General features: G+C 37.0%; 1 protein-coding gene across 1 annotated transcript in view; it reads left to right on the plus strand.

Annotated features, from left to right (window-relative positions):
* Window positions 1-2,979: 2,979 nt before the first annotated feature.
* Window positions 2,980-12,945, plus strand: part of LOC141435907 (uncharacterized) — a 50,609-nt gene continuing 40,643 nt past the window's right edge. The window contains exon 1 of the mRNA XM_074098745.1: window positions 2,980-3,094. Within this exon, the coding sequence (XP_073954846.1) occupies window positions 2,980-3,094 (115 nt within the window). The remainder of the gene's footprint in view (window positions 3,095-12,945) is intronic.

Here is a 12,945-nt window from a genome sequence, read left to right on the forward strand (position 1 = left end):
AAAAATCTGGCCCTCAAATGTATGCACAATCTGTAATTTTGTATGAAGGTTGGGCCAGATTTTGTGCCGCTAAGTATATTTTATCCAATGGGTAATTTTGGTCACATGTAATTCAATCTGATGAAAATCTTCGACTCGTTCACTTCGACAACAATTATTTTATTGAATGAAGCGTATTTCTGGTGCAAGGGTTGTCATAGCTATCCAAGTGGAAATGCCCGCAAGTTATGGGCACTTTTTGCGCCGGGAAAGTCAAAGGGCGAGCTATTTGATTATTAGTTTTTAATATATTAGTGATACATTTTATGTAAATTACGATGTCACTTTGTAGCAGACTCCATTATTATTGCCTTATTTGTTACTTGATTATAGAAATATTTTCTATGAGAACAAATTTTCTTTCACTTTTCCATAATATTCATTGAAATAATTAATTCAGCTCATTAAAATACACTGTTTTAATCAATTCGTTCATCAGTTTCTTTACAAATCATAATATACTATTAAGTTGGTATTTATAAATAAGCATTAATAAATTCAAAACTTGGTTTCCGCACGCGTTGAAGTAGTGACATCTCTGGAAACCGCGGTGTCATCAGGTTATGGTAAAAAAAGCTTTAATCACGCTGCATACAAGTGTAGTTATAAAGTAAAGTAGAAAGTTTAGCTATTTGACTATAGATGGCATTATTACTGAGCTGAGGCCGTGACTGTGGTGACCTCCAGTGAGGAGCGGTGCGTGTGTGTCAAGTTTATGGTTATCGCTATATCGGGGAGGTTCCACTACTCACAGTAGATGGCGCTGTTTTTCTAATTCAATGAACCATCTGAGATTAATTAAAGTAATTTTATTCTCCTTTTGTGATTTTACAGGCAAAAGCAACTAAAACCATGCCTAATAGGACTATTGGTTTGATTTACTAGCAAAGCGTACATAAGTAACTTAAAATATTTACAAAAATGCGTAGGCTAAGAAACTCTTCTAAGGCTTCCATGTTTTCCTGAAAATCCATTAAATCCTTTCTCCAATCCTGATTTCCTTCCATTTCCTGTTCCTCGTGCTGCCGTAGGCAATTTTGATTGTAAAATCCATAGGAAAGCACTGAAGTTTCCTGAAATAAATTTATTTGAAATCACTCTAATGATATCCTGGATATAGCATTTTTGTTAAAAATACAAGTTAGATCTGAGTACTTTACTTTAATCTCATCCTAATAGTGACTCTGATACATAATAAATAGGTTTAGTTCGGATCAACACTCAAATGAGTCAAAACTAGTCATCTTTCAGTTTGAGAATTTTTAACCGAGGGCTGAAATTTTGTAAAGGCTAAATATAATTGTGGTATTTATAATCAAAATCTTTATAAATTCCATCCCTCCTGACTTAGTACAGTATGTCTATACGATAAATACCCAAATAAACCCTATAGATTTTGATCAGATAACAAAGTGAAATTTTCAGGAGTGTCAAATTTTGCAGGTTGAATAGACTTTATGATTAAGCTTCGATCCATGTTTTCATTATAAATCTGTTCTTTCTCTGTCCATATACTATAATTAAACATAAATTACCTCATACAATTGACCAAAAAATCGCTATTAACGTTTGAAAATTTCCTTACTATGGAATATTTTGCCTAAGACATTTTCACTATTAGATTTGTCTGTAAGTATGAAATTCTTATTAAGTTCTTACCTGAAAACGTCGTGAACAATTATAGGAGTAAAAATGTGTCGTTCCAATTGGAATTTCTTGACATCCCATAGTAGTGAGGAAAATTAACCTATAAATGGAAACGCTTTTGGTCCATTATTTCTTGATTTTATCTGAAACATAAAATAATCTTAGTACATAATAGAGGCTACTATTTTACACAAGGAAAATACACTTTACCAGAAAAAAAAGCTTTTCTTTTAGAAATAATCATAGCAAAACGGTTCGAATAAAGCATAGACTTACCTATGTATTGATGTGTCATTTTTCCCATCGTTGAAAGGGTTTTGCACTAAACTAATACTTGATTTGGTAGTTTAGGAGTTTAACTAGCAATTTCAATAATTATAATTATATTTTGTTTAGTATTTGATATCAAATTCTAGTTAGACTTTCGAGTATCGTTTACTTGACAACAGCTTTCGAGCTGTCTGAGATACGGGTTTAGTAAACATTAATGCGCTTAAGAGCTAGTCCGTTTAAAAATTTCATGTATTTTTCAACTAAAATTCAATACTTAATTATTATCATAAATAATTTAAATTCAAATATATTAATTTATTTGTATAATGTTTCCTAACTTGAAAATTTACAGCCAATAAGGAACGTGAGATTTATAAATAGCCAATCGGAGACCGAATATAGGCTTGACGAGAAGAAGTCTATTAGAAGTTACCATTGAAATAATTTTTTACCACTTTTTAGGGTAACGCTTCATATTTTCTACAGGCTTTCTTTGACTTGCTCTGTTTATGTATTTATTCATTTATTTTGGTTGTTTAGATGTCTGTTGTTTGGATCGAATCTTGGAGCTGGTTTGGCAGCTTCCGACACAGGTTTGATTGACTTTGGGTTTGGCGTACTTGTGTGGATTGGTGGCTGCACGGTGGTCTGAGATGCAGCGGTTTTAGAGTATCAACGAGCACAGTCAACAAAACAATAAAAAATCACATAAATTGTACTAAAAATACGAAATGAGGACTTTTCGACTAACTACAGGAATAATTGTCTTGTCAAGTCAATTGGGAAAGCAGTTGATTCTCTTAGCAAGTTGATACTTTGCACTGGGCAAATGTGGGGCTGGAGCCCGGGCCTTCGCGTTCTGAAAGGGGGCCGGAGCCCAGCGATGGGACGTGTATCGGTTTGCATGATGATGATGATGAATTTGTTCAGTGTTGGAGATTTCGATTTGTTGATGGCAATACAGGAGGAGTAGTAGGGAGGTGTAAGTAAGATATGTTTGAGAACCCGTTTCCGGGAAGAATGGAAGTTTCTAGAAGCCTCGAGGTTATAAAAAGCGATGCGCGAGCGGGCTCGGTCACTTGGGTTTTTCCTCTTCGGCTCTCGGCGCGTAAGCAGAAACTCTGCCCGTCATCAGGTATGTGGCTTCAGGTTTTGCCAAATCTTCCATTTTGTGAGTTTTCTTGTTTAATTCTTATTGGAAAATAGCAATGAGATGCTGTTGGTTTCCTAGCAGTATTACTCGTTATTTTCTGTAGTTTGCTTGTTTAATTATCCCTGTAATTGTCGGTTGTGGGCGTGTCCCGGCACGTGGCCGCAGTGGTCTCTAGGTGCCTGCAGTGTGGGTCCTGGTTGAGGATGTGGCGCCCATTCAGATCGCGACTGAAGCTGGGTGCTTGTTGCATTTTCTTCCAAGGATTCGCGTTGTTGGTATTCGGACTATGTAGCGTGCTAGCGTGGCGTGTCTGGATATGCTTCACGACTGCCTTTGGGATTAAAGAAAGTTCTAGAACGTAGATTCATTCCTAGAATTGCTCACAAATTGGGCGTGCTCTATTGTTTTTGATACAAATGGGACTGCGTGGTTGGCACTATCTGAAGGCTGCTTCAACCTCCGTGCCAAACCGCTAGGCAGGGTTGAGATTCTCTCGCGAAGTGTAGAATTAGGCAGGTCCATATAGTTTGATCTAGATTTCCGCGATTAATTATTGTTGGTGCGAAATAGGGTGTGTAATTTAGCTAGGAGTGTGATGCGTGTTGTGTGTAGTGAAAAATAGGCATTTTTTTGATGTGTTTGTGTAGCGTTGTGAATACCAGGTGGGATTGTTTATTTACCTTATCAGGTAAATAAGAGGTAAGTGAGCATGCTTTGTATGGTTAGGGAGTATGTCAGATATGGGAGAAGTTTTTGGTTCCATCCTACCTCAATTCTGTCTGTCAAAAGGTCCTTTTTCTTATTAGATTATAGAAGTGCTTGTTAAAAGTCATATTGGAACCGAGAACTTTCTTAAATCAGACTATACTGCATTAGGGCGTGAGAACTGTAGGAAATCTTTAGGGAAACCTAGGGACCATGTGTTTAATCTTACGTTTTGTGTGTTTTATATTTGGGAATGCACTGCGAATGCGTTTTCTGATCATAATTTTGCTTCATTGTATGGATGGGATAGTGTCTATCACGAGAATTACTATCTACATCTCACAAGTCTAACATTGATAGACCTAAATGAGCTAAGAATTATTTGCCTCGAGAATGACATAACCCATTCAGACAATTATTTTGTGTCCTGTGACATGTTTATAATTACTTATATTATATGGTATCTATGCATTATATCACACCATATACCTACACTCACTTCACACTGTAACTTGTTAGTTATTTATTGTGTAGCTCTGAATGGATAGAATCAGCTTATACAGCATTCTATGAACTTTCAGAGTGAGGTAATTGTGAGATCTGTAGTCTCTGTAGACTAATATTGCGCAGTATTGGGTTACAGAGATGAGGTAATGCGGAGCTGCCTTAATTTCATAATAATTAGAATCCATAAAGACTTATCTGGGTGCTTATTGTCCAGTAAGCGATCATAACTCATCAGTGTTTTATTTTAGGCTCCATTGGGCTATTACCTGCCCAACTAGAGTCTGAATTTCGTCATGTTCGAGGTGGCTCTAATAGCTTACTTTGGGCGTGTCGGGTTCTTACTGATTAGGTGGAAGGCTTGTGAACGATAATCCTAGTGATTGTTTGTCACCGGCTATTTCACCCGTATTTGTAGTCTATTAGTGAAGGCAGATTGGAGAATGAATAATGGTTTATTACACTTGAGCTGAGTTAGGCTGACCGGCCATCAGTAAAACCTGTGTAATTTAACATTTTCAAGCTCTAAGCTGAAGTCATCACTAAGAGATGGTGCTAGATTGGGCCTCCCTCTGGACCCCAATAGCGTAATAGCTCTTAACTTAAAAGCTTGCTTTGTGATGTCAGAGAATCTCAGATTGGATCTGGATTCCCTGTTATGACAAGGTGAGATCTGTCCTCTTGTGTTTCAAACATATTATGACCATTTATTGGACTAATATGTACACCTATGATCTATGACTACTTGCTTTGTGAAATTGGGGAAGCTCTAGGTAGGTACTGGTTATCTGAGTAAATGAGTTTTATGCAATGCTTATCATTTATCTCATGCAATTCCATTGTCTATCATAACCCTACCGCTCCTTGTGAGTAACCTGATTCATAATGATATTAACTTTTTATGTGTTCAGGCATTGTAGCTGAACTCTACACCAATTTTACTAAAATGCTTATTCATGTGTTTGTGTACTGTGTATGTATACACGGATATTCACAGCACACTATACAAATCTGTGGTGGTATGGTGTCATGTCATCCACAACTTATATCTAATTTCCTCACTTTGAATAATGGGTTGGCTGTGGGTTGCATTTCAAAGTAGTCATGACATTGTTGATACTTACATTGGTAAGCGGAGATGCTTGATGAAAAGATTTCTTCTTCTTATGGCTCCATATTGTTTGAGTGTGGACACTTACTTCAGGGTTGATATGTTATTATATCACCACAACTTACTTCTTGTTCAGGGCGACTGGGATGGTTGTGGGCCGCATTCCAAAGTAGCTGTGTCATTGTTGATACTTACATTAGTAAGCGGAGATGCTCAGTGAAAAGTGGCTTGCCGTCTCAACCCCCGACTGTTCTGGGCAAAACATACACTTGTCATGTTGTTTACAGCTTGGCAATATCACAAACTTTGTAATTCACTGGTTGTTGATCTTTTAGACATCCCAGTGGTTACACAACTAAAATGTGTATATTGCACAGATATGCAACATATGAATCAAGCATTGGTTGGATTGGATGTGTTTCCTCCACCTTTTTACTATTTATGGAATTGGGTTTTCTCATTCCATCTAACCTGTCCTCTTTGAGTTGACTTTAGCACCGCTGTTAGTGCTGTAACTGTAAATCCTCCGGGTTATTACCAATCGCAGGCGAGTGTAAGGAGGGGACAGGGGCTAGGAAGGTGGATCCCCGGCCTCCGTGGAGGCCCGTTAATTTCTTCCAGTCAACTCTTATCCTTTCCGACCCTTTACACACTCTACTTACTTACTCACCCATATTACACTCTATTTTCATATTACACTCTATTTTCACACTATACTAGTTATAATGTATTGAATCCAAGTATCTCTAGCTTTAAATAACTTAATTTAGACACATTTATTGCGCCCTGATAGATATCTTGCTTATTACAGACATACCACATAAACGATCATTGGGATTACTAAAACAAAAAATACACAACGTAGGGATCCTAACTGTTAGATGATCACAACTTATGCCAATTTAATTAATATTTCCTTTAGCATAATGTATTATATAGTATATTTAATTAAGGAAAATCTCTCCATTAAAAGGAGAAAGAGAGAGACGGGGTTTCCCCTCTACCACTCATGCACATTGCGTCTGGTTTAGGGCCCAACCCAGTACACTTTACAAATGAAATTAAATTTAAATAAGTATAGGATTCAGCACAAGTTTAGCACACCGTAGCACAATTACGATCAGGCGTAACTTTCAATGAAGTCAATGAACCTAAAATGAACTTCATTCCTTTCGTTCGTAGCGCGGTTTTGTTTCTCCGATGATGACCTCTGGTAAGTTTGAAACGCGTCAGCGTAGTGTCGTGGAAGGCGGAGGATCACGGGTAAGCAAAGGCATTGTTTGTAGTTCGTTTACGAAGTTACACCTAACGACCAGAAACAAACTGATCTACAGCAACAGATCAAACTACAAGCAGCAATAACTGTATCTGTAAACAACCAACATTTAAGACGGCTCCGGTATGACATTACGCAGCTGTAAAAGCACTTTTCCGCCATTTCCTCTTCCATTATTAACGATAAAACAGCGGTCAAGCGTGAAAGCCGCGACCGGCCCTTGTTCCTGTTTTAACTCATAAGCAATTTGTCGTAAGAAAAATATAATTTTCTGTTCATTCGGTAGCCAACTGGAAATTTTTCTTTTCAAAGAAGAGATTATTTAAAAAAACTTAAGAGAAAGTTATACTGAAGAGAAACTATGTGCAAATAGTTGGTCAATTAGAACTCTTCGTTTGTCTTTTCGAAACGAATAAAAACATTTGATCGCATTAAACTCGCACTCATTTTGCTACCTATTTTTTAAATCAATGATGATGAAGTATGATATCTTTTATAAGGGCCCCGTCGCCAATTTGCTCGTCGCTTCTGGGTACTCAAGAGCTGGCGCGTACTTATCCCGCGGATCGCTCTTGCGGTCCAAAGGGCAATGCCACCAGCGTCGTGGGAACCGCCACAGGCAGATCCTTTGGAAGTTTTTTATGATAATTATTGTTACGTATAAAAGAAGAAAGAATTGGCTACCTATTTACACGCCATTATATTAATGATAAAAAATCTGCGAAGCCGCATCTAATGCGGAACCCTAGACATTGTACTGTTGTACAATAAAATTACTAGAGCAATATGATACTTACACTCGTTTTGTGATGTTGAGCGCAGACAGCAATAACGCAAGTCATTGCAAATTGTTTTACAGTTTGAAGCACGAGTACTTTCTTTTTATTTTATTTTACAAGCAAGCGTGTAGTGTTAAATATTACAAGAAAACATTTATAATGGGTTAGTGTTTCACTCTATTTTTGCTGTAACAAGCGGTAAGAGTTTCACTCTATTTTACCGTAATAAAGATAGAATTGTTTTTTTTTTCAATAATGTAGTTTGGAGGGCATCGCAGAAATATAAGAGATATATTCTGGAACTTGTCAAAGAATGAAGGCTTTTTAAACCCCAAAATAACCTAACCAACACAAAGTTGGAAAACCCCCGACTTTGTCACTACAAAGTTCAATATTTCAAAAACAGCTGAACCGATTTTGATGAAACATATCTAAGGACCATTGCTAGAAAATTTGATTACAGAGTCACGGTAATTACATACTTTCATTTGATATTGACAATCCGACGAATCAGGAATACGACGAAACGGGAATCCGACGAAACAGGAATCCGACGAAACAGGAACAATTCATACAAATATTCCCCTATTCCCTAATCAACGTACATTTTGAAAGTAAAACGTGCAATGATCGATATCAATATTTTGAGCGATCAAAAATGGATAAACAATAATGTATCAATAATACCTAGTACCATAAAACAGTTATAAAACCAAAATTTAAGCCTGGAAACCAGCTTGAATATCGTTCCAAAGTTGAAAGTGCACTTAGTTTGTCAAGATTACGTTTACATCCTCAAGGCAAAGTTATTCACAATAAATACCAGAATGTGTTGAAGAGAAACGGTGGCGTTTCAACTTTAAAAATCTTAAATAATTCGATATCTGGAAAAGAAGTGGAACTGCGTAGTACAGAAGTAATTCATAACCACTTACGAGTAAGAACGGTCCTTTAGTTGGCTGAAGTGGATTTTATCACCTAGGCGAAGAAGTTTACAATCGGAAAATGTAGAAAAAGTACTAATTGTTTATTACGAAAATTATATAAAATATTAAAAAAAAATACAAACAGCTCATTTTAATTTTGTTTACAACTACCTATAATTTTTCTGAATTTCGTAACGGTGATCCAGTACATCGTGCTTTGTATCGACATTTTATCGACTTATAAAATGTGTGTCTTTTTATTTATTTATTTATTCCTCTTAATGGCGGCCATAAGGCTTGGGCCAATGTCAGTTAAATTAAAGATAAATAATATTCTTCTTATGCATGTTGTACGGTGATTGTAGTTTTTGCAACTTGATAGCAAACTTCCAGAAACCACGCGGAGACCACTTGCGCATTTAAAAATGTCAGACACGAGAGCAATATAGAATTTTGTGATCACTGTTCACTGTTAAGGTTAATCGCCGCATAAAACACTATCAAAATTATACTTCAACTAGCCAAAGAAGCAGAAATACCAAAATTAGATATCGTCTACATCCGCCATGTTCGAATGCTACAAATCGAATCTAAAATGTGCGTCCTTGCACTAATGAGACGTCAACGTCAACACTCGTCATCCAGGCTTTGATAATATCCTTCCACTGCCGGTGGTTTGAATTAGGCGCAGTGGGGGTACACTTAAAACGTCACTCCGTGTTCGTTAACGCTTTGGTGTCATAATGCTGACACTGAGTTGTCAAAAATGTGTCAAACGTGGACTTAAAGCAATTCAAAGTCTTTCCGCCGTTCGGCTTTCGCGGACTGTTTTTCAATTTCTCTTTTTTTTGTAGCTGATATTGTTGTTAAGTTTGATTTGTTACAGTAATTCTATTTTTTATCATTAGTAGGTAGAATTGTGTGAATCAGTAAATGTACAGTCGCCATCAGATATTTCGGAGCGGCCAAGGTGGTCAAAAATATCGGACATGCACTCTACTAAAAGGTATTAGAGTTCTTGTATCGATATTTTGACCACCTTGGCCGCTCCGAAATATCTGATGGCGACTGTACTGTCAAAATACTTTGAAGTTTATCAGAATTTTAGCAACAATTTTTTTTTGTGTAAATTCAAATATTTTGGTATCTAATAAGCGCACGCAGAAAAAAATATTGTATTTGGCTATGAAGCTTTAAGTAAGTATGAATATTATGATTAGGTACATTATAAGTAGGTATTTGAACATAATTATCTCGTAGCAGTGATATCGACCGGCAGGTCTAAACGGGGCTTAAGGGACATTAAACTTGTTGTATGCGTGGGTGTGTATTTGATTTATGACTTAGTTCAACATGCAGTCACCAGTTAGGCATATTACCATACATGCAATTTGGCCATAGAGTTGCCTCTTTTTTTTCCTATAGGTAATTAAGGTACTAATACTACTAATACTCTAATTAGGCGGCTGCAGTGCTGCAGTTGTCGCTAGCCGCGTTTTTCATACCTTTGCAGTCACCGTATGTTGCAAATGGCGATTGCAAAGCAACTAAATGGTCTGCTCCGTCAAAAAAAACTGCAATTTAGACCACGGTTTTCACAAAGCGAATACGGAATGAACATGGCACATGTGGTGATAATCCAGTTAGGATTTTTCATGGAACGTTTTGGTTCGTCTGTCAAAAAGATATTTCAAAGCGCCGTTATTATTTATGTCAACAAAATGCACTGAATATATTTTTATAAAAAATACTTACTGAGATTTAGCAGAAGTGAGTATACGAGTGCAGTATACGAGTATGACTGTTAAATTGCATATGTTAGGTCTTGGATAGTTCCCAATGAAAGGTGCGACCAAACCACTGCTTAAAAAATAGTGACGGCACGGAATCGCAGTGACGCACCGTAACGCACCGTTTTTATCGCATGCTCTCCACACCGCTTGATTTCTTGCAAAACGTACAGATTCCAAATATAAAATATACTCAGCGCACAAAATTTGGCCTCTCTACATAGGTACAAAATTACCTATTACTGCATACATTTGAGGGCTAGATTTTTTGCCGCTCAGTATATTTAATTTTATCAAGCCGTTTTTCGACAGTGGTTATGTCGCGCTAAGAAAGAGCATAGCCAGAAAGAGCATTTAGACGTTTTGAGCATCTTAAAACGCGTACCGTGTAATAGTTTTTCGTCTTCTTCTTCTACAATAAATATTACTTACACCATATCTAAGCTTACACGTACCTAATGTTATATTTGTATTTTTTGTCCTGATACCTGTCGCTTTTCTATATTTTATATAATTAAAATTAACCAGTGTGTAGATTATACCTACCTGCACAAAAATCTACATAATTATATGTTTGCCTGCTAATAATATATGACATGCAACGACCTCATTATAGTGCCATGGTTCTTATAACAATGTCAAAATCACGCGTCTTCGTGGATAGCACTAGGTATAGCCATGAAAATATTTATTTGTGTGCAGGTTTGCATTTTATTTATGTATACCTAATCAATATTACCTATTGTATATACGTGGATATGTTTTGACTTATGTGTAAATCTTTCGCTCGTTGCATAGAAATTTGGTTGCTAAATTTATATATTTATTTATTTATCTCGTTGTAATCGAAAAATATTGTCATAACTTCGCAGAATCCAATTGTGAGTAATATGCAATATCTTGCAAGTAATGCGAAAGCGACTAGCCGTCCGAAGTTTTTAATTTTAGCTCCGTTTTTATTACAAAAGCAAGCAAGAGGAGATATATTTTTTCTTGTTTTTAATACTATAGTATCGGTCTAATTCGTGACGTTTTTATTCTTCAACATGAAATGAAAACCAGGAAATGGGTATCCTGATGCTAAGAGGTCAGCAGTGCTGCACATACACATTGTCAAATTAACAACACTAGTAAGATTTTTTTTATTGTCCTTGCTTATAAATACTACCTCTATAATATTTGTAAGGAAAGGTTTACCCCCTTATTCATAAAACTTAACAAGCCTATGTTAACTAACAAATGCTTTCTCCCTTTCACAAATACAAATGTCGAAGTGACAAAAGGACAAACGAATTTTAGCGGCATTTAAACTAAAATAGGTTTGATTGTCGTTTATGAATAAGGGGGTTAGAATAGAAAACATCTAGAATCTCGTTTTTTTTAATTTAAATTGACAACATGAATTCGATGAATCGTGAATCGTTGAATTCGAACAGACTAGACTAGAGAGTATAGCCGGCTTAAGAATGTTGCCTCCCCTTCTTTTCCGTGGGCGCCGGAGAAACCGGCTGAGGGAAAATACCAGAAGATGGGCATCAGCGTCTTCTTGGCTACTTTTGCATCCTATACTGCGCTCGCTAACCGTTTGCCAACCGTGGCGAGTATTGGCAACCCCCCCCCCCCTTATAAACCTCAAATGTAACTGTAACAGGCCTTTATGCCTAACAGTGGACGTCCTACAGTAGTGTCGATACTCTCATTGGCACTTCCCTAAGAGTACATGAACACACACAAAAGCAACAGCATCAGGAACGGCTAGATAGAGAGTTAAATAAGAATGTACTGCAGCAAGCGGAGAGGAGAACGTCTACCAAATATGACCTGGTTTAAAGTTGGGATCATGGTAGCAGGCCGATGCCAACCGAAGCAACTGGAGGTCTATGGGGAGGCATGTGTCCAAACAGGGACGTCCTACGGCTGATAATATTGTTGATGATGACGTACTGTAAGCACGGAACTTAAAACATTTTTTTTTTTGAAACAGAATGGACAATAATATTACCCGTAACGATATCAAATTGTATTAAGCGCGTAATTGAAACGGTGTGCTCAATAATTAATTACAGCACTAAGCGTCACCCTAATTGATTCTAGAACTTGGAATGAGTGAATTTGTCTTTGGCTAAAAGTTATATTAGTTAAGAACGGCCTACCCCGCCGGGAAAATTATATATAAAGCGGTTCGAACGATCGCTCCGAATTCGGATACAGTTTGGAATAATATTGAGCGCGACGATTTGCTTTATAACTTTCGAGTTTTGACGCCATCTTTGATTTTGAAGGTCTTTTATATATATAATTTTTTTTCTAAAAATAAGCAATACTAGCAGCAGTTTGTTCTTAAAACTACCTTTTTTATTGCTGTCTTTGTGGAACGCTATTGCAACCAGGGTCAAGAGTAAGGGTATGCGCGCACGACGAGCAACTTTTGTCTCCGCGACTATTTTGTCTCTCACATCAAGTCTATGGTAGTCGTGTCGCTACTGAGCGCATTCCAAACTAACCCATAGACTTGATGTGGAAGACAAAATAGTCGCGGAGACAAAAGTTTTGTTAGCGCGCGGCATACCCTTAGCCGAAGGGTAAAAAAAGTGCTAAATTCTAAAATAACCGAGCACTAAATATAATATTACCATGAAATAAGATGCTGATAATAAGTACGGATGGCGACTATAGATGCGGTAAGCTACTTCTAAGCTAATTGGGGCGTGAGCTGTATCAAAATGCATTCAACTTAGAGCT

Source organism: Choristoneura fumiferana, chromosome 15, assembly GCF_025370935.1.
Source record: "Choristoneura fumiferana chromosome 15, NRCan_CFum_1, whole genome shotgun sequence".
Lineage (NCBI taxonomy): Eukaryota > Metazoa > Arthropoda > Insecta > Lepidoptera > Tortricidae > Choristoneura > Choristoneura fumiferana.